At 42.6% G+C, this 22796-nt stretch overlaps 2 protein-coding genes and 1 pseudogene across 3 annotated transcripts; 1 reads left to right on the forward strand and 2 right to left on the reverse strand.

Moving 5' to 3' along the window:
• Positions 1-552: 552 nt before the first annotated feature.
• LOC129594246 (uncharacterized) lies at positions 553-4604 on the reverse strand. Its single transcript, XM_055490868.1, has 6 exons — positions 3987-4604; positions 3702-3811; positions 3360-3442; positions 1374-3134; positions 1145-1213; positions 553-1001 (listed from the first exon to the last, which is right to left on the reverse strand). Exons 1-6 carry the CDS (start codon positions 4074-4076, stop codon positions 910-912), a joined length of 2205 nt encoding a protein of 734 aa, XP_055346843.1. The 5' UTR covers positions 4077-4604; the 3' UTR covers positions 553-909.
• Positions 4605-4632: 28 nt separating this feature from the next.
• On the reverse strand, positions 4633-4751 carry LOC129594402 (5S ribosomal RNA; annotated as a pseudogene).
• A 307-nt stretch (positions 4752-5058) lies between these two features.
• On the forward strand, positions 5059-22771 carry LOC129594245 (KICSTOR complex protein SZT2-like). Of its 2 annotated transcripts, none has more exons than XM_055490866.1 (33): positions 5059-5416; positions 5564-5697; positions 5760-5876; positions 6471-6549; positions 6648-6763; positions 6830-6907; positions 7151-7351; positions 7622-7763; positions 8004-8266; positions 8483-8598; positions 8856-8992; positions 9114-9207; positions 9309-9443; positions 9522-9932; positions 10044-10164; positions 10226-10298; positions 10400-10761; positions 10898-11019; positions 11153-11306; positions 11362-12429; positions 12571-13231; positions 13395-13605; positions 13661-13928; positions 13998-14226; positions 14385-17290; positions 17502-17716; positions 17979-18243; positions 18316-18529; positions 18748-18875; positions 18944-19228; positions 21263-21598; positions 21878-22078; positions 22233-22771. In XM_055490866.1, exons 1-33 carry the CDS (start codon positions 5332-5334, stop codon positions 22431-22433), a joined length of 10128 nt encoding a protein of 3375 aa, XP_055346841.1. In that variant the 5' UTR covers positions 5059-5331; the 3' UTR covers positions 22434-22771. The 2 variants fall into 2 exon arrangements, with proteins under 2 accessions (XP_055346841.1, XP_055346842.1); XM_055490867.1 differs by having other exon boundaries at positions 8004-8233.
• The last annotated feature ends 25 nt before the right edge of the window (positions 22772-22796 follow it).

Consider the following 22796-nt stretch of genomic DNA (forward strand, 5'->3'; position numbering starts at 1 on the left):
CCAGCTTGCAGGTGTTTACCAAACATTATAACTTACTAATCTGGAAAGCTGAACATCGAAAGATATGTACAATACGTAATTGTTAGCACAGCAGTGGTGAGTGTATGGTGAGTGTATAGTGGTGAGCTCAGTAGTGGTGAGTGTACCTACCTACGTGAGCGACCTTTACAAGCTATTGATAACAGATTTACTGTTGCAAGTCTTAATCTTTGTTTACTTGAGCAGAAATTACTTAACACTTTCTATTGTTTTGTGTTATACCCGGCAACACTTTGCTATTGATATCTTGGTCAACCTTGAAAAAAAAACTCAGCGGTATAAATGGTTGAATGCAAGCATTTCTTATTTAGCGCAATTTCATGCATATGTATCAAAATCTGGACCCAAAGCAACGAAATACAGCGTATCCTCTACAATACTCCTTTAATATTTTATCGTATTATCTAAGTGCAGCAGAAGTCCTGTTATGCGGGATGTAGCATTTTTACCGCATTTTATGCGGTATGTATGCGTTATGCGGTACAATCAAGTTTTGATAAACGTAAGCCCATTTATTTTTCTCTCCCTGAATTAACTATAGGCCCCGCATTTGTAACACAAGTATCGTACATTTCACATGCAGGCGTGCACAGCTAGAGAACATTATAAGTGAGGATGCACACAGGTACCGCGGTAGTGCAGCGTTCGAGCTTGAAAAGTCGGTCGTGTTGAAACATACAGTGCAACAAAAGATGCAATTCTACATAATACGTATATATTTCCCCACTACAATCACACAAGGGCTAAGGGGAAAAGATTACAATATAAAAGCCTGATCAACGGAAGCAACAATTAAATGAGCAACAACAAAAGTATTTCACGCAAAACAACAAAAGTGCAAAAAACTACTCACAGAAAATTATCAAATTTCTATCCGGACATTCTTTGCGCAGGGGAGGCTATTTTTCTTTGAGCGTTTTGGATGTCTTGCATCATTCCAAGGTTAATATTGGGGAGAAACGCTGTAGCAAAAAAAGGTAAGAATTATGAAAACCATTAAAACTTATTCTCACAATCAGGTTAACACTTCGCAAGAGGCCGCATCGGTAGTATCCATAACAGATGTTGAAATTATGGATACAAGTTTCGCACATTAACTACTTACATGTCATTCCGGAAATCGATTGACCGCCTTCGGAAATTTGGTCACTTCCGCCATTAAACAACCCTGAAACTGCAACTCACCGTATAACAAATACCTATCTAGCTAGCGCCTCTGAACCTAAATCCATGAACCACAAAATCTGTAGTAAATTCGCAATCAAGTACAGGCATTTTTAAATTGATGTTATGTAAACTGTCATCATGAAAACCAGATACATGTAAACACTTACGAATTTCCCAAAACGGACTAATATTCACTGACGTCGGTACAGATGTCCCTGCCGGTTTTCTACTGTTGTCGCTGCCGGCAGTTTTTCTTCGGGCTGATTTAGGAAGTGCACGATTTTCATAGAAACTTGGATCATTTTCCGATTTGGGACCATAGGTTTCTGAGGTCTTCTTCCTCTTCATAAGTTTGCCGGCTTTTTTCTTAGCATTAGTGTAGCTCTCCAGAAAGTCTTCAGCGGATCTGGCCAAAGCACCCAAATGATCCGGCGCCGGTGCAGCCACATTTGCGACCTGTGGTTGGGTAACAACGGGTGGTGGAGCAGCCGTTGCCGGGGTCACCGTCCTGGCTGCTGTTGCCGACTCTGTAGCGTCGACTCCGTGAGATTTATCCACAGATATAATTATAGTGTGGTTAGCCGGAATTATCTTGTCGATTTTCAAATTATCCCCATGTTCCTTCGCTAAATCCGACAGCGCCGACGCGTTGGTCAATGACGCACCCAGTGCGGCAATTAACTGATGTGGATCGATTAAACTCGCGCCGGCATTACTCGAAGTGTTGACTTTTGAGTCAAAAGTATTTTGAATCTTTTCCGTGCCATTAATATTTGATGTGTTTAGCTTTGCTTCCGAAATGATCTTTGAATCCGTTGTGTTATGTAAAACAATGTCCATTTCCCGGTGGACACTTGCTTGCAGTGCGCCGTTGCTGGCATTAATTGTAGTATTATTTCCATTGACCGCAGAAATTTTGAGAGCGGGAATCAGTACATCCATAATGCTAGAACTGTTGTTGTGGCTAATCGTTACGTTAGCCGGATGCTCTTCCACTACGGTCATTTTTCGAAGTTCAAACGTTAATCCCGGTCCCGCCGATTTCCCGGAAAGATTAAACACAGGTAAATGACCGACATCCAAATTACTGGAAGAGCTAAGAATGGCTGCCAATGTGGTTGGCTTTTTTATGAGAATCGGGCGCGCCGTGACCTCTGTGCGTTCGGATTTTCCCGTCAAGTTGGATACATTCTGGCTGATTATGGGGGTTGTCGGCCTCTTAATAATCAAGGGACGTGCCGTGATTTCACTCCGCACCGGCGAATTATTTGCGTTGGGAAACAAAGCGCGGTCTGGGATGAGCACGTCGTTGGTATTAGCGGAAATTGCAGCAAGGGCGGATATATTAAATGATGCCTCGTCATGGCTGCTTACATTGACAGGATTCAAATTTATACTGGCGTTGTTCTTAAACAAATCAACGGAGTGGTTTCCCGAAGCCGAAACGTTGGATGCACTAGTTGCACTAGTTGTCCAACTTGCATGCGATATAGAAACAATTTCTGTGATGTTGGATCCGTTAACGGTATGGTGGTCAATCAATACCACTGAACCGTTGTTTTTCAAAATGTCCACTGTTTTGTTAATTTCATGTTGATTCAATGTTAAGGATGCGTTAGAACTGGAATAAAGGATCGCTGGAATACTGGTACTAGTAATGTTGGAAGCATTAAAGGTCAACTGCGGGGTGATCGCTGAATTATTGTGCGCTGGCGCCGCAGTGTTTAATTGTCCGGTAACATTTGTACTGTTATCCTTGTGATCACTTGACAATCTCGTCGACGACGTAGTGTTCAGTGGTGGAGACTGCGTGGTCTTTAGTAGATTCCGACGGGAAGATTTATCTGCCAGAGTTCGATTACGCGGCTTGCCTTTCCATTCCCATTTTCCATCGGCATTTTGAGCCCAGTCTGCTTCTGGTCCTTCCGCTAATAAATACGGACTAAATTTATGCTATTTACACTGTTACTATAAAGTACAACATCAAAAAAATTACTGTAAATAAAAAATTTAGTCCGTCACGCTTATAAATTCTGCGAGTGCATCCTAGCAATGCGGACCAATTTCCGTTTCTTTTTTATTTAGGTAAGACATTCTCGAATTCAAGTGGGACAAACCAAAATTCATTTTTCATCTGAAAAAACTGAATTTACCTTGTTCTTTCAGGCGAGCGGCAGTCAAGTTTGTCGCTATCATTAGTCGTTCAGTGGGCGAGATGTTTGTATGGTTTACAGATCTAAGGAAACGTGAAGTTGATGATTATGTACAACTTACTGTTACCGGCTTGTAAAATAATAAATCAAAGTTTTGCATGCATGAACACGTTATGTTTCATTGCTCGTACTGTAACTTCGTATAAAATAGTACTTGTAACTGAAAAACAAGGAAAAAAAAACGTCACGTAAAATTCTCGCCAAAAATAAATCAGTTTATTAAACACCACAAAATTACAGTACATAAGTATGTACTGTCGAAATGCTCGTTTTTATGCTTACGCGGTTGTAACGTTTGTCATAGCAGTGGAAACACTTGTGTTCGAAAATGGTGAATCGGTCGAAATCTCCGAGGAATTAGACCCACTGACGCACTGCACACGACTGATGCTCTGCAAAAAGTAAACAGGTAATTTCGTCGACATTTTTTTAAGTTATAGAAAATCACAGTTATAAATTTTAGTACACAATTTTTTTGACGCTGGTAACCTAATAATATCAAATTTGCGATCAGCTACGATTTCTTCTGCTATGGCTGATTTAACTGAATCAACAAGTTATACGAACCATCAGTATGGCATAAATAAAAATACCGCAGATAGGAAACGCGGAGGAACAGGATCGCGAAAGCACACCGATTTTGTTCTCGAGCAGCATTCTGTTTTTCGGTGGTGCGACACGCTGATCAGGTGATGACCGGAAGTCGACAATCTGTTTCTACTGTACTCAGCGACGCACTTCTGTACACTTCAGGCTTACCCATGCACAGAAAAATAAACCAATTTACTAGTTAAATTAGTAAACAACGGATTTTGTTAGCTGAAAAAGTTAAGCATTCTTCGATTAACCACTATCAATTGTAAGCTTCGTCGCTAGATTTTTGTTACGCATTAGAGGTCATTGGTCGACTGTGCAAGTCACCACGCGCCTTCGGCATTCTAAATTAACAAACGAAGCTTTCGCTATCTCACCAGAAGTGCGAAGAATTTATCGCTTTGTCTCGGCCATACGCAAAGCGGAAATGTTCTGTAAACATCTGCTAGTCTTGTGTTTCACTACAAATCTGTATAAGCAATAGTATATCAGCAAGTACTCACTACGAAATCCTAACAAATAACAAACGGGAAAAACTGAAATAAAAGTTTCAAAAGTGAAAGTTTGAAAACGCGATGTTTACTATGCGATGAAAACAGAACAGTTGAACACGAAAAAAAGTCTACAACACCCGGTGTTCCCAAGCGGTCACCCATCCAAGTACTAACCGAGCCCGACGTAGGGTATCTTCCGAGATCGAACGGTATCGGGAGTTTGCTACGTGGTATGGTCGTAAACATACTCGATGAAATTTTAGTCGCTTGCAGAGATTTAAATCATTCGCCGGAAGTGCCAAAAGAATTTTATAGTACCTACTTAATCATAAACAAAGGTATTATTAATTCCTAAGAAAACAGCAACACGGAAAAAGTTAAAAAGAATTCGTTTCACTACTTGTACCACAATGATCTGGAGGGTGGTGGGAGGGAAAGTGGTGTTTAAGCGCTAAGGCTGATACTCTGCTACTTCAAGCGATCATCTGTTTCAGTGTTTCCCAAAGTACTTACTGTTTGACAGTAATAACATGTGTTTGCAGTTTGCTCACTGTTTACGAATTTGATTTAAAAACAGTTTTCAAAACAGTAGACTTTTCTGGTTTTTCATTGCCACGGCTCTTTTAAGAGCCAGGAATTTTAGTTTTCTCCTGTTTTGTTATTTCGACTAGCTTTTTAAATAACTAAAGATTTTTTTATACACGTTTGCATGCTGTCCGTTCACGAGGAGTTGTGAACTGCGGCATGCCTGCATCCTCATTCACATCAGAGCTTTGTCATTCCGTTTTGGACTGAGTTTGTTCCGAAATATTTTCAGCAGCACTATGACCGACATGCTTTCCGATCCAGCGCTGTTTGGCGAGGATTCTGCGGCATCTGCCAGTCGATCTGATGATGACTCCGATCCAGGCAAGTGAGATTTGTGGTGTATCACAAGAAATCGCCGTTGCATCATGATGCACGTGGGATCAGCAAAGGATTTGCCGAACGTAGCTTATCCCACAAATGCACTAAACTGAATTTGGTCATGATCTTTTAATCATTTGTTATTTGTAGAGCGGAATGTGCTGACTCTGACGGAGATAGCCGATGTTCCTGCCAATTTTGCTCACTTACGCTCGTATAATGCCTCGCGACGCTGCTCAGACGAAGATTCCGTCGAAACATTCCTATCCGAGGAAGCAGAAGCCGTAAGGCGAAATCCCAGTATGGTTATCTTTGTACGCGCAGATGCGATGTGTTTGTTATGCAGAGCGAAGAAGCTGGCCAGGTGTTCGTGATGATGGAAGGCATGTTTCGGGTATCAAGGAATACGCGCGCGCAGTGGTTCCTGCGATTTCTCAACAAGACTGTGGTTTGGGATGCTGAGGTAATTGTCGTAATTAAACGTCTTGCATGTTTTTCGGTATACTTATTATTCAGTGTAAAAAGATTTCTTAGCTTCTCTGTTACTCACGCTTTGTGTAAATAGAAATTTTGGGAAACGAGATTTGTTACTAATTGGTGTTACAATACATCTTAATTGCAGTTTTTGAATTTTTCATCTAGTCACGCCCAGTGCTATAGAAGTATTTTCGGTTGGATTATCCGTGCCTAGAAATTGTTTTGCAGTTGCAATAATTTTTGACAGGATTAATGGAAACTATTCTAATTACATAAGCGTAGTCATTATTTTGTCGGCTTCACAGTCTTCACAGGCATTGTTTCGATTGCAGTACGAGTATAGTAATTTGGTAAATGAATTCAGTGGATACTCGCATTAAATTTTCACAGTTTGCATATGACAAATGTACTGTATGGCAAATTGCCAATACTTTGCCAGATGCTACACAATGCCACAGTTGCAAGTTTCCATCGCATTATTTGTAATTTTGTAGCTGCTGGTGCAGCATAGTAAGTCAAAATTTTCGGATACTTGAAAAATTCTTGTAATCATACGAAATCGTAACTGCTTGAATTGTAGACTGAAGTCGAGCATGAGGATAAGGAACCGCTGGAAATCATATCGTGCATTCCTCGGCGCCCGCTTTTTCCGGTGGAAAGTACATTAGCTTTTACATAACTTATGCACAGTTGGTTTCTTGTGTCGTTTGATAACTTTGGAATACACTGATTTTGAACACTGGCGGTTTGTTTATAGTGCAACCAACAAGTAACCGAGTGTTTAAAATTACTCCCCTGACAGCTGTTACTTTCCTCTCCAAAACTTATCGGTTGGTGTTTGCTTTGGATTTGACACCCTCTATGGCGACCGTGGTAAGGGCGTGTTTGGATGTTTTTTGTTGCTTTCTGTTAAATATTTAGGGACTGGATTTTTTGCAGTCGCTTGTGAATGGATCTGTTGCATTCGATGAGTTGTTTTCAGCACTGCAGGAATGCCTGACCGCAATTAGTCAACCGGTAAGCGGTATGTGTTGTCGGGAATAAATAGAAGACGTGAGCTTTCCTTTTAATCGAAAATCCAGATTGTCGCAGTTTTGTGTAAAACTGTAGTATGTTTTTCGTTGGTTAATCGCTTTAATTATACTCCGACAATGCAGTTACAAATTCAAATTTGCGGTTTGTTATTAGTGATTCTCAACTGTATTGGTGCGAAGCAGTTTAATTACACCGTTGTTAAATTTTAAACCTTTTACTGTTTAGACGGTCATTCCCGGCACGAATAAACCGTTCTCCCCTAAAGTCTTCGTTACCGTGTTGGCCCACGCACCATTTCTGAGCTCAAATTCTGCTCCGGTTATCGTGAAAGGTTTTAAACTGCTACCAGAAACTCTTGCGGATTTGCTGCAGTTGATTCGAAAAGAGCTGACTCGATTGGAGGGAGATGTCGTCACACGCTTAAACGTAAGGGTCATGATGTCTTTTGAATGTGTAAATGGTGGCTTACTAAAATGCAAATTTCTTAATATTTTCAGTTTTTTGTCTAACGAGAAATGATTCGATTTATGGTAGTAGTGGCATTTTTTTGAAATAAGTTCCGTTTTTTCTTACAATTAGTGTACTTGTCATTGGCCTGTGTCAAATTTACATTATGATGAAATGAAAGTACCTAATGCTACTATGCTACAAATATTATCATGAAATGCAAAAAATACTTTAGTTTTTTTTCAACAGGAAGAAATTCGAAGGTATTCTCCATTATCCAATGCGGAGTTAAAAAAAACCAAGCCTTTCATGACAATGGATATGACTTTGGCCAACATTTTACGGAAATGCTTGCTTAGCGTGCAGCTGTTGCCGGACAATTCTTGTGGACGTGAGTTGGCAGTAATTAGTATTAGTTAGTATTAATTTTTAATTTAAGACATTTTTTTTTATAATTTGGATGTAGGCAACTTGAGACAGATTGATAACGGTACATAAATTTTATCACTTTGTCTCACGCTTCATACATGCAAATATACATTTTCCGTGTTAAAAACGCATGGCTTTGAATTCGTAAAACAGCTTACTTATTTGATACCGCGCTTTGTCTACTGCTTTATTTGCCGTTTAGATATTGTTGTGGTGACGGATGGAATACTGGACTTTCCGGACATTACCGTCTTGGACCAGCTGCTGTCGCAATTACGAACCCATACCATTTCCGTCTCTTTTATTCGTGTGGCATGCCCGGGCCAGAACGGCGCAATGCACGACGATCTGGGTTATCTGTGCAATGCGGACCTGATGGAGTTTATTGCGCGCACCACCACCGGGGCCTATGTCGAGTACCAGCCGAGCGTGGTACGCGAAGAGTTTGAGGGTGTGCGGGTGCTTGTGAGTGTCGTCAATAACCCCTCTTGTTCTTTGTACACTGCAGTTGATCAGGTGGCATTTGCTTCGTGAAAGTCCTTAACACGAGTACTTGAATCGTTGTCGTGCCGCGCTATGTATAGGTATTCCGACACGTCGTTGCCGAAAGCCGCTTTTACGTGCTTTATGCAGCTGTACAGGAAAATATCTTATTATTAACTCTGCCTTGATGAAATTTAGGGTGAACTGGATGGGTCCGATGCTGGGGTATTTCAGACAGCATTTTTCACGTGGTCCTTTCAAAGAGGAGTGGACGCTGTCCAGAATGAACTGACCAGGCGACCGAATACTATGGCGTAAGTTTTGTAGGGCGGAATTTTACTACACATTACTGATAATAAGCACTACGTAAAAAGGTTTTAATGTTTTTATTGTGCCATGAAGAATCTGTTGCGTATAAACGATACAGTTTAAACTGGTGCCTTGATGCTTCCCAGTTTGTGTACATATTTTTATTTGTATGTTGCAGTTAATCGTTTTTTTGCTTCTGTCTTGTTCTCATGATTCGTGAACTGTTTAGGCGAATGATATTAAATGACGATTGGTTTTCTAGGATTATGGCTGACGTGGGAGGCAGAATGATGCGCCAGTTTTTAAGTAAAGCTGAGAATATTGATGTATCACTTGGTGGATTGCTGTCCATACGTCTGAGAGAAGGATTCACCATTAAATCTATAACATTTTCTAAAGGTACGCGTAGTACTGACTCCGCCTGACTGTACTAATTAAAATCGTTAACAGCGTACCTATTCAAAAACATGGAACGCTGATTTCCGCGAGTTAAAAAAAAAATTTTGTTGAATCTTCTTAGGGGATACTCACATCGATATTGTTCTGTCTATGCCTTGGAAACCGGAAATTAATATTGACTATCAAATTGGAGCCTTGTGGCCACCAACGGAACGGTATGCATTCTTGAAACAAAAAGCGTCTTCCCTAATCTCATACTTCATATGTCATGGACGTTACTTATATTTTTAATCATTTTATTAATTTTTATATTTAGTGGTGTCAGTGCGGAAATTTATGTCGAAGCGCCGTACGAATTCTTGCTCGACTTGACCGTGGCTGCTCCCAACAAAAACAACTGTGGACCTTACCGTTTGGCTTCCTTAAAACGATTCAGACATATGATCCAAAGGTACCGATTATCTCCTTATTGTCGTATAACGGTATCGTCGGCATGTAATGACTGTCAACTAAGATAGGTTCTTTTCAGTCTGGAGCAGACTGAACAGTTCTTGATTCATTTTGAGCAATTCAAGAGTAAACCGTCGCATTACACGATACCGGAAGTGATTCGGGAAGGTATGCCGGTGTTCTATTTGTCACCGGACAATCCGGAAGATCCTGTGCTGTGCTCGAACGACCTGATGGACTATCCGGATTTTACAAATTTCTGGCGTCCAATCTGTGTGTTGGACTCCAACCTCTGGCATAAGTGGCTGCATGTTCATCGGATTAGTCTGTTACTGGAACATGACAAACCGCTGAGCGAAAATATCTTCAGCTCGCGTCGTGTGTCTACTATTCGCTGCAGTTTTGCTTTGAATCAGCTACGGGAGTTGCTACAGAAGTGGTGCCAGATTGTACTGGTGGAAAACCATAGTTACATTCGGTTTATTACCGAGTAAGTGCGAGATTTGATGGCTTTTTGCTAAAAACACAGGCGTCTAAACTGCATTTACATTGTGCCGTATCTTATTGAAACAGCGATTGCACAGATGACTTTTTTTTCCAGAAATCAAGAAGACTCCGGCCCACCAAAATCGTTTTTTATTATAAGAATGGCGGTTAAGCTTCCGTGCGTGGCGCTTAGAATGGCATTTCTTGGTGGCACGTCTGGAAATATTCGACATAAAGTAAAGCACTTATCACCCGAACCGAACTAATCCGCGGTTTTGTTGCGTTGGTTTGCTGTAGGTGATGTCGGAGTTGGAACAAAAATTAGCTGCTTTAACGATGCAAGTGAAAGATCCCTCCGGCGAAACAAATCGTAAGTTTTGGTTTTCCTGTTTAGTAAACCTTGGTAGCACTCTTCCTGGTGCTTCATTTTGCTTACTTCAATTTGTCTAAACTTACAAGTGGCCGTTGTAGTTGTTACGTGTTGTTGGAGATTTGCTAAGCCGGTTGAGAAGATGCTGATACAATATCGTGACGTGCCTGGAGAACTGACTGCTGATAGGTCTTCTGGAGCAAGTGTCCCGGTGAATTTTGAGGAACGCGTTAATCAGGCAGCATTTCCGGTGGCGAATCCTTTGGCGTTTCAAGCCCTTAGTCGCTTCCTACATTGTCGACGTTATGTTTGGCAGCTTCCAAAAATATGTTCGCCTACGTTATCGTACGACGTAATCGGCCGAGTCCTGACAGTGTTAGCCAAAATGCGACTGAGGGAGCAGTTTAGATTTGCCAGTACATCCGGCGGAGTATTTAATCTGGTCAGGGAGGTGGAAATGACTGTAAGTGACCATTTGGACATTTACATGGCTGCCTTTGTGCATTGCACGATACCCGTAGAATTTGTAATACAGGTGTTACTACGGTTTTGTTTTATAAATGCGAGGTGTTTTTACAAGCGTACGTTCAATTTTGTAGGATCCGGCGCGTATATCGCACCCGAAGAAGATTCCGCTTGTGGAAGCAGACAAGAACGATTTTCTACCGTGTATCGCTCAGTATATTATTTTTCCGCCCTGTGGTATCAGCAGTAGCCTAAAGTGAGCGCTTTATTGCCGATTGTATGGATTAAGTGTGCATATTAAAGCGTTAGATAGTAGTGTTTACAGTGACGTATTTATTATTCATGGGTTGCCAGTGCGTGTTAGAATAGTTAAGCATATTGATTTACAGGGACGAAGAGAAAGAAGAAAGTTATGGCGGGCGGGATCAAAAATATTCTGTGGCAGTTGAAATATGGCTGGAACCACAGTATGGCGTTTCGATGGCTGATGATTCTGCAACATCATATCTAAACGCTTTGAAGTATCAACAAATCCCGGACAAGGTATGTGTTCTGTTAATCGTTAGTGTATCGCCAAATAATTGGTATGTTTTAACAGATGCATGATGTGGACAAAGATCTGCTGTCGACATTTTTGACGTTCGAAATGTTGGCTTCCTTATGTGGTCTTCCGGCTAATGAATCCAGGAAACCGTGGACATACCCGCGTAGCTCGCGATTTCCTAAGCTGAACTCAGACAAACAAGCCACCGTTACGATACGAGACAACGCGGAAATGCTGGCTTTTCCATTTGATATGCCTTCCCTTTTAGCCAAGTGTAGCCGAACACGAATGACCTTCTGCAGTTTCCGTTCCAGTTTTTGTACAACGAATGTCGCAGAATCTAACGACTATCTGTTCCACTATTTCTCGACGGAATTACGAAAGCTGCATACTAGGGAAGTGGAGCTGTCTGAACACGATTGCCATGGAATTCTGAGACTGCTGGGTGACGGCGGTGGGCAGTCGGTGCGGAATTCAGAATCTGCTGAATCGTACACCGAAGCCAACGATAACGATTCGGGCGAAAATTTTCCAGTGGAAGCCGAAGTTTTGGCCAGACCGTCATGTGATTGGCGGTGTTTTGTTAAAGTTATCTCCGATCACTCATTGGTAATCACGTTGGTTCCTGTTTCGTATGTCCATTTGAAACGCATCACCCAAGCGCTGGATATGGAAGAGATTGAAGGCCCCAACATTCCAGTGAATCCTCTAACGGACGATTCCAGTGCGGTTTCTTTGGGAGAAGGGGACTCCGAGAACGACGATGTAAACTTTCAGAATCGTCCGGCGGCACTTCCGATACCGGTGTACATCTTCACGTGCACATTTTCCAGTCTGATTGCCGTATTGGTGGAGAAGAAGAGTGTCACCAAGGGGCTGGATTTTGATTATGATCTGACAAAGCAGTTCAACGTTCAGTACGAACGACCGTTGGGGAAGAGAATTAGTGAATCCAGGGGAGATGATAGTTTATCAGAACGGACTTCACTGCGGTCGCTGTCCTTGCCGAATCGAGGTGGACGAGACATGTCCAAAATCTGGATGCTGTGTGGAAACATTGAAGATGCATTTGCGAAGGGATTTGTACAAGGAATATACAAAAGTCTACACCTTGGATATGTGGTCAGTTGCGTAGTTGACGAGTTCCCTGGAGGCAGTTAAATGAAAATAAAATTTTGGTTTATAAAACAAAAATGAAAATTAATACTTTAAGTTAAGGTCTGCAGGTATTGACGAAATCGGAATAAAATGCTTGAATTTCAGGTTGACCCCTACGATATCCAGCAGGCTACCGATGCATTTTGCGCGGAAGTACCTGTTGAACTGGACTTGACTGAGTTTCTTCGATGTGTTTGTCCACATTTCAAACGACTGATCCGCAAACGCCGGACATCCGGTAACAGTCCACGCTCTGCCAATTCAGTCGTGCAGCATTTGGTTCCAGCGGAAAGCCATATTGCCATTAAAGCAGAATTTATTAAAATTATCTCCCGCTGCTTGAAAAAAATCCACAGCAAGCCAGATACTTACTTTTTCTATCCACCCGGTTATCGGGAGAGTGGGGCCGAATCAGCCAGCAGTTCGGAAGGCAAGCGCTCCGAAGATAGTGAAGCCACGGTGGAATTTCGTGCTAATGATAGTGGAAACGAAGCCGGTTTGCGGGAAAGTGTGAGTGGATTCAGCGAAGCCGGTGAATCAGGGAGAGGATTTTTTGAAAAGGATCCGGACAGTATGAGTTTGAATACAGGTTGCTCTGATCGATCGGTATTCGGATCTGATACTTCGGAAAGTGCGCCCATTGCGGATTTGGATGGAGAAGACGGATTATTGAATCCCCTGTTCGTGACCTTTATGTGTGTGCTTTCGGCGGGAACGAAGCACACGCTGGGTAGTTCCACGGTACAACAACTGCCAACGTGTTTGTGTAAGTTGCACGATGCGTACATGAAAAACTGGAGCGAATGATCTTGTAAATAACGTGGATAATTATTGTTGATCTTGTGCATAACGTGGAAAAATTTTTCCCTAGTGCTGTTGCATTTTCATGCTTATGCATATCTCAAAAGTTGAATGTTGCATTTATGTAGCGGAAGTGTTTTCATATGTGGACACTTCTGGTAAACTGATGGACTTCCACGAATTGCGAATCAGATTGGATGTCCTGTGTTTATCACTACCGGAAGAAATTCGCGACATCCATCCGGTTGAAGGCAGGGTTTCCAGGCGAACCATTTCTGGTGGAAGCAGCATGAAAGATCTCCGCGGAAGCGATTCTGATTTATCGACAATCAACGAAGAGTAATCAATAAATCATACAGGTTCAGTTAAAAAATTTTCAATAAATATTCTGTAGGCAACGACCTGGATCATCTGAAGATTATCTTCACTTACCGGCTGAGCAACATGAAATTGTCCAGGGAATGTTGGACAATTTGCGATGGCACCTGCAGGATGAAATAGCCTATACGCTGTCCGTTAACGACATACTTCCTACGGAAGAAAATTTGCGGCTGGTTATGGATCACGTAAAAAACTCGAAGAATCGTAGCACATGTACAATGCACGAGCATGTTCTTCGATTTGTGTACAACGCCGAACAGAGTTTCCAGATGTTTGTGGAGGTGCGATAATTTTCATTGTGCTTCATCTTTGTTCACTTTGATAGAGCCATCTTATTTTTCTCTTTGTAGCGCTTTGAACGCGTCCGAATCAACAACTACCGTTTTGTGAAAGAAGGCGAATTTTATTATTTGATCAAAGCGGAAAACAGTGCTTCATTTAAAGGATCGCCTCTGTTGCATAGAAGACAGTTTACACGACAATCTTCGACTGCTTCTGAACCCTCTGCTGAAATACGCCGACGAATTAATACGCTGGAATCGCAAGCTTCACTTGGTTCGCGGCATTCGTACTCAGAAGGTGAGAGCTGTTATGGTGGTAATCAGCTTCTAAATTTTTTATTATTCCCCACATATTATCTTAATTTGATTTGCAGTAAACAAAAACCATTTACAGAGGTTGAGCGCATACATAATGTGATCCTTTACGTAATAATTATAGTGTATCAATGATTGTAGATACGGCTCGTCGCAGCAGTTTGCCTGTTTACCCGATGTATAAACGTTCGCACGGGATTGTTACCGCCGTTAACAATGAGGACATAAAGGCGTTTAGCCGATTACCACCCATTCGCGACAGTTCGGTATCCGCCGACGAAGATACCCTGATTTTTCATGACGGCATTTCAGCAATCAGCGATAATTCCGTTGGCGATTATGGCTACGATGCGGGTAGCAGCGAATCCGATGATGAAGAGGATAATGAGGGTAGCATTATGCCGAACAACGAATTGCCAGGATTCTGGCTGATCTTGAACCTTACGAAGAATGCAGCAAATATTTACTGCCATGTTCGTGAGTGCGAAGTGGATGCGGAGAATGTGACTAAAAATCCGCATCGCTCAGCCGATGAGACATTGAAAAAACTGAAGACGATTGAAATGCTGACGGAAGAAACCCTCAAAAGACTGAAAGCCATTGCCAAGGTGGTCAATCAAGAACTCCTTTTGAAGGATATGTGTAGAACATTGCGCTGTAATAATCTGGTTGAGCCAGAAACGTTGGACGAAGACAAGAATGGGCACAATCAGCAGGATGTTTTTCGAAGCGCAGCCGACGATGATGATGCCGTGGATAGTTCGTATTTGGAAGCTTCACTGCATTACCTGCCTGGATATTTCAGCTGCGATATGGTTTTCCAATACGAATTCGTTGTACACCCACGGCTGCGTCAGGCTCCCGGGAAATCGGAGAAATCTCCAGGCATTCAAGCGCTGATGGGACTGCTGAGTAAATTTGCTGTTATCAACCGGAGAAACATGTTTGTAATTCAGGAAACCGGTAAGGATTCTCATGGGGCAATTTTCTATATTCGAATGCACGAAAGAGGAGCGACAAAGCGGCTGACCAGCATGAACGAAGATTCTGTTGTGCCGTCGCGGATTGGCTCGGTTGGGAAAGATCTGGATTTGATTTCTAATACATCCAACGAGAACACTCCGCGCTCGGTAACCTTTGAGGATGGGGCATTTGGAGAACATTTCAACCGGCCTCCCATGGACACAATTTTGTTAGAATTCTACGGAATTTCTCCTGTACCGCCTGAAATAACTAATGAACTAATTCTAGCGCTGCAGAATCGGTTGGATGAACAAGTTTTGAGTCAGTTAATTGTGACGCTGACCAGGAACGTTGGCTCCAAGTTTACTGGAGAAGATGTAAAGTTTTTGCAGCCAGATCGAACCGCTGCCACTGAAATTTTGGATATTAAACTTCCCGGTGAAATTCATACTGCACCACAACAAGTGGCCGTCTTCCATTACCTGCTGCAGAACTTGGGATCGTTTCTGCATGGGCCAAAGTACTCGCAGACCGATCCTGGGAAGCATTTCCATTATCTTGATCCCGCAACAGAGGAGTGGAAAATTGCTGACGACGAGGCTTCCTTTTTTACCATTCGGCCTCACGAAAAGGGTGGTATGGGATTTGGTTTTATCTATGTGCAGCTGCTGCCGCAGACAACACAAAGCCCTCTGCCATCGGAAAACGTTAACGTGGAAGAAATGTTTCAAGAACTGGTGAAGATCCGTTCGGTAAAGACTGGAGGAAATATCCGGTTCCTGGTTTGGGAGAAGGGTAATGTTGATCGCGCGGGTTTGTTGGATAAATTGCGTCATTCAGTACGATATGCACTTTCTGATTTTTGGATGGAGCATAATGTATGTCCGGCACTGGCTGCTCCCGGAAATAATGTGGCCGCTGCGCGCACGAAATTCCTACGGACCTATCTGCACGCATGCTGTGATATCAAGGCGTACGCCTTTGCGTCCCACCTTTACCTGCTGCCAATGCGACACAGCGCTGATATTGTTTGGGATTTTGTTCTGAATATAATTAACGGGCTGAATCTGGGTCTTATACTTTCTGCGACCGCTTGCTTGCGGGATGCGGCTGGAGTGGAGACGCATAACTCTGATTTTACACTGGAACCACCGAAATCGTTGCGGGAATTTGTATCGCCACTTCTAAAGAATCTTCCTCCTGGAAATTTCGCAGTTGTGTCTGCGCTGGGTTTGACATCCGAAGAAGACGGCGAAAAACGCTCGCGAAGTACATCAGTGGATGCACATAGTGTTAGCGATGAAAAGACGAAGAAAAGTTCGAAAAAATTTCTGTCTCGTACCGATCACCACGGAACGGCAATTGCTTCGCGAACGCGGTTGCTGTTTATTGAATTGCACGATACCGACTTAACGGTGTTTTTTTACAATTTTTCACCGGAATCCCAGATGAGCTTAGAGAAAGCCATCGGTCGATTGCTGGAATGGCAACATGAACGATACCGTTTGCTGAATAACATGTTGCTCCAGAAGTGCGGTGTATTTCAACCGATGAAGGAATTCGAAAGCCATGGATCTCTGGAATATCCAATGTTTCATGTATCACCATTCCAAGTGGATTATCTGATCAACTATGCTAATTTTCCCTCAAAAGACAATCTAAAGAATATGCAAAATCCCAAACACCAAATGACGGGAATACTGTTTGAAGCGACAATGGACAGCCATTTTCCGGGGAAATTTTTTGCCGATGAAGCCAACATGGCGTACACCGATCCAGTTCTGTACCATGGAAAGCAGTTTTGCGAAATTCGAACGAAAAAACGCCGGTCGAACGATGTGCGGGCTCGTTTAAGGAATTTGTATGATTTATGGCATCGACGTGGACGACAGCCAATTTCTGAGGAGGTGCTGTCTCTGCTGAAAATGAACGCGAAACCGGTACATTTCTGCGCATCGCCATTGATGTTTGATCCACAGTGGAGAAGGAGTCTGGGAACACGGTTTCCGGATCGACAATTATTGTGTTCTTCTCCCATTCAACGAGGTGTCGCTGATGAAGAGCCTATTTCATCATCAGGAAGCGTGAGTTACAGATTTGACAAAATAAAGCGCTAACGGCCTTCTTAGTCGTTTAATTTTAGTTTTGCAACGTGTATGAAAACAGTTGGCGTTTTTTTGAATGGCTGATTTTAGTATTTCAGTTGATCGTGTAAAAATCCTTAGTGCAATTACACTGGAAGTCTGTAATATAGGTAACCTTGACTTACGGGAACGTGATGAATGAATTTTTTAGCGTTCACGGCACAATTCCGGTATTTTACCTGTCGTTAAGAAAGAGATCAAGCCGGCAGCGCATTCTGAGCCATCTTCACGCAAGCCTTCCGGTTCTACCCAAGATCAGCAGTGGCATTCACAGATACGAAACCTTTTAATGCAGGAGTATGTGGAATATCTGCAGTACCAAGGATTTACCATCGTATTTTCCAGACCGGCTTCGCCACCGCGACAGTAAGTAGAGCCTTAAATTTGTCGTTAATTGTTGAACTTCGAATTGGGATTAAAAGGGGTTTTGGAAGTCAGAAAAATCCATCGCATGTAATGTAAAATTAATGTGGCTTAGCTGGAATTGTGTAAATGCTGTTTGCCGGTTACAGTAATAATCGTTAGTGTGTTGAATTTTCGATAATTGGAGATGTACGCTTTTGGATTATGCATCAAAATCCTCTGCATTTAATTAACCTAAAGTTTGTGACGGGTGATTTTCTTGTAGTGTGAAAAAGAGCCCCCAAAGCGGTACACGGGCTGTATCCGGCGCAACATCACCGATTGCTAATCTCGACACGAACACGGCTGCTACTGCTGCTATTTCGCCCCGGTTTACGCCATCGGTGACGTATTTACAGCGGTGTGTTCCAGGCGGTATGATTCTTCTGGAATTGTTCTTCGAGGAACCGTTCTTTTTTTGTCGCATGTTTGCTGTGGACCGAGTGAAATTTTCTGATGATTTCTCCATGGTCGGAAATGATCCGGATAAGGTAATATTTGGTGCATAATATAAAGTACGAGTGTCGTATTACGTGCCATTGTAACCCGGAATTTTGATGCAGGCCATTATTAATTTGCAAAGAGAAGTGGACAGACTGAAAGTGGCCATGCATATGCATTCATTCCTGTACGACTTCCATCTGCGCTCCATTGCGCAATATGTCTCGGGAAACCAGATGCGACTGAAACCGGGTTACCATATCGTCTCGTTTTTCGATGATTTCGGAAATTATTATCAGAAAGCACCGAGCTACGCGAAAAGCTGTTTCCAGACAGGTTCGAGGCAGGGTTCAATATAATTCATTGACTTAACTGAATTAATAGCATTTGTCGATGGAGTTACAGTAGTTTCGCAAATAGCGTGCGATTACGTTGAACAAAAAAAACTGTCCGTCTACTTAACACTGAATTTGTACCCAAGTTTCAGTTTGATAATTTCATGGTGTGCGGAAGTACAGCACAATAGTTGGTTGGTTGGCTTTGCATTTGTACAGGTGCTGTGGTGTTGACTGTGGGCAGCAGTATTCCCGCGGCGCAGTTATACAACTACATTTTGGCGCATGATAAGCAGTACGATTTGTATGCGGTTCCTATGGATTCGTTAGCTCTGGAAGACAGCAGCGTGAGCATCCTCTGATGCGACCGTGTGTCAACTAGCACAGCTGATGAACAAACTTCGGTCATTTTTAGGAAACGTCTTTTGCGCTGGCATCACGCGGCGTAGCTAACTCCACACCGGAAGGCTTTGAATGCACGTATATTGTCTATGCGGACACACACGAAGGAGTGGACGCCCTGAATCCATCGACACTGCACTTGCGGTATTACATTATACTGACCAGCACGAAGGATGGATATTCAACGGATTACCTGGAAGAGCGCTTTGGTTCTTTTAAAACGCTCCCACCACCACGGCGCCCTCGCATGTCCACCATAGATGTACCTAAAATGCGCAGTGATTCGCTTACACAATCGGTGAGCTGAAGCTAGCCATTTTTTAAATTTGACAAAACCGTCCATTTTGTGGATTACAGTTGAATGTATACTAGCATATCAAGGTAAAGATCTATATTACAGCGGAAAACCCCGTACGATCTGGTCAGAACAAACCAAAAAATTAATCGAAAAACTGCTAACGCCATTCGATTCAGCATGTCTGGAAACTGTGTCACATGCATTTTGTTTTGGTAATATCTGCTCCGGCTCCCGTGCACAGACGCCGGTGCCGGTAGAGAAGAAAGCTCAAGGTGACCTTGAAAAAACAATTTCAAAGTCCTGTTGCATGGAGCAAAAAATCAGTAAATTTAAACTGGTACCCTTTTTAGATCAACAAATCAAAAAGGTTTGAACTTTTACTCCTACAAAACTACAAAAGCCAATTAGCAGTAGCACAAACGATACTGCTAGTGGATGGCTTCGTTTACAGTTTAAATCGTTAGCAATTTAAAGCGCTTAAAAACAGAACTTAAGAATAAGAACTATCGTTGAAAGCCATTTGAAGACAGCTGTAAAAGAAACTGACCATAGTAATAGTTCAAACGGGCTGACCTTTCATTGCAGTCCGAGCAAAACTAATGATAATAAGAACTAATAAAACTAGACTGATAAAACTATAGTGATAAAAAAAAACAAAAAATAAAATGGGATTCACGAACCCAGCTTTCCCGTATAGAATCAGCAGAAACCATTTCCATAATCTGAATGCCCATATTCCAAAACCCGGCCAGACGGTTTTAGTTTCACAGAGCCAAGCTGTGACCGAACTACCGCTACTATCCAGAGCACACAGCCCGCTAGGTAAACGAATGACCGAACTACCGCTGCTGTCCAGAGCACACAGCCCGCTAGGTGAACGAGTGACCGAACTACCACTACTAACCAGAGCACACAGCCCAGCTAGGTAAACGAGTGACCGAACTACCACTACTATCCATCCAGAGCACACAGACCGCTAGGTAAACGAGTGACCGAACTACCACTACTATCCAGAGTACACAGCCCAGCTAGGTAAACGAGTGACCGAACTACCAGTACTATCCAGAGCACACAGCCCAGCTAGGTAAACGAGTGACTGAACTACCACTACTATCCAGAGCACACAGCCCAGCTAAGTAAACGAGTGACCGAACGAACTACCACTACTATCCAGAGCACACAGCCCGCTAGGTGAACGAGTGACCGAACTACCACTACTATCCAGAGTACACAGCCCAGCTAGGTAAACGAGTGACCGAACTACCAGTACTATCCAGAGCACACAGCCCAGCTAGGTAAACGAGTGACTGAACTACCACTACTATCCAGAGCACACAGACCGCTAGGTAAACGAGTGACCGAACTACCACTACTATCCAGAGTACACAGCCCGCTAGGTAAACAAGTGACCGAACTACCAGTACTATCCAGAGCACACAGCCCAGCTAGGTAAACGAGTGACCGAACTACCACTACTATCCAGAGCACACAGACCGCTAGGTAAACGAGTGACCGAACTACCACTACTATCCAGAGTACACAGCCCGCTAGGTAAACAAGTGACCGAACTACCAGTACTATCCAGAGCACACAGCCCAGCTAGGTAAACGAGTGACCGAACTACCACTACTATCCAGAGCACACAGCCCAGCTAGGTAAACGAGTGACCGAACTACCACCAGCATCTATTGCAAGCATGCTTTAGTGGAAATTTGGTACCTGGTAGACTCGATCAAGGTCGGGAGGGAGAAGTTAACAAAAATTCCCTTCTGAGTGAAAGTGAATGCGTCTGAGTGCACAAAAGCTATAAATTCCCTTTTTATTCTATCTGCGTTTTAGCGTATTTTCGGATCATTTTGTTTCGTTGAAGGAATAAGATGTTAACTAAATAGCTGATCGAAATCATTTGAATAAACCGGCCGTAGACTGGAGACCGCAAGAAAAGCGGAGGCGAAGCCGAGGCTGTTTCTTGTAGCTGATAGTATGACTATGTTCGATTTGCTGTGTCATATTAATTTGGCTGTTGTTTTGTAGAAACTTACCGTTCCGGAAAATCTGGATGCCAAAGCGAGTTTAGTAGCAGCTTTCCCCAATTTTCTGTATATCGGTTATTTCAGCCGGCTGGAAACGGAACTGAACACGATGGTGGAAAATCAGCGTTCGGTGTTGGAAGCATTTATTAAGAAAGCTTTACAACGGGCTAATAGTGACTGCATTCGGGACACGTTGTGGCAGCGGCTGTCGGGGGTCAAGAGCGATGACGAACACACCAGGCGAAGTCAAGGGAATGTGGTACGGAGCCGTGAGAATGATGGGAGCTCTTTGTCGATTATTAGCAAAGTGAACACTGAGCAGACGCGATCAGTGCCGGTATGTAGCAGTATCATGCTTTGGATGATGAAAAATCTGAAACCGTATATATGGCTGTTTCCCTATTCTTAGCTTTGTGACGTAGGGCAGATGTATGGTTTCGTATGCACGAACACGAATAATTTTGCCCGGATTGTTGCTATTCGTTTACGAATAGTGTTGTTTTTTCGCGTCATTTTTTTCATTTAGGGCTGATGCCTGTTTTCGGCACATCATTGATACACTTTGTTTGTGCTGTATTGACTAGCCGATCTGATTGATCAATGTTATTACTCACAGAAATTATCCGTGGCGGAATTTGAGGAATTGGTTAACCATGTTTACCGTCTGCCGATTATCTCCTGGGATTCGCAGTTATCAATTTTCTTCCAAGGAAACCCTGCTTGGTTGAACGGCCTGCTTTTGACCATCAAGACAAATTACTGGGAAACACAGCGTCATTTTGTTACACACCACGGAGCGTCTAGTGTAGAACACTTGGTAAGCACGTTCAACAAGGGATATAAACTTCTGACACGTTCTGTCAGTGTGGTAATTGACCACTGGCGAACTGTGAAGTATTTCGACGCGAAAACATTGGATTATGTCACTGTTTAAAAGCCCACACTTTTGAATATTTGATTTTTTTGTACAGGTAATTGTTTCGCCGTTGTTAACCGATTTGGCTGTTCATCTGGCGCTGAAAAAGGAGAACACCAGTATTGACGCCCATGTGCTTTCTCGATCTTCTGTCAGTATTGCTGATCTAAAGAGGAACGCGACATTCATCGCTTTTATGGAGGGATTTGTTAACGTTTGCTGTTTTCATATGTGGAAAAATGTATTATCTACTTAGGCTCAAGTTAGCACTTTCGTTCGAATTCTATTTTTTTCCAAATCGATTTCCTCGTTCGTACAGGGAGTTCTTATTCTACATTGATTTTATAACCGTGGTTGCTCCAGACGGTATTTTTACTAACTGTGATAATTTTAACACGTGACACTAATTGTCCGATTTTTAGTTTTTGCCGTATTTGTTTCGGCTTAATTGATTATGTTTCTTGGAATTTTATATTTTCGTTTACAGCTGCTGCTGGTAAATGGGCTTTAATTTTAATAAAATGGTTTTGGTTTACTGCAATTTTTGCTGAGAAACTAATTATGAAATCTGGTTATTAAAGGTAAAGAACGACAGCCGTCACCGTATGTATTTATGAAT

The sequence above is a fragment of the Paramacrobiotus metropolitanus genome, unplaced genomic scaffold, assembly GCF_019649055.1.
Source record: "Paramacrobiotus metropolitanus isolate TYO unplaced genomic scaffold, Prichtersi_v1.0 Parri_scaffold0000067, whole genome shotgun sequence".
NCBI lineage: Eukaryota > Metazoa > Tardigrada > Eutardigrada > Parachela > Macrobiotidae > Paramacrobiotus > Paramacrobiotus metropolitanus.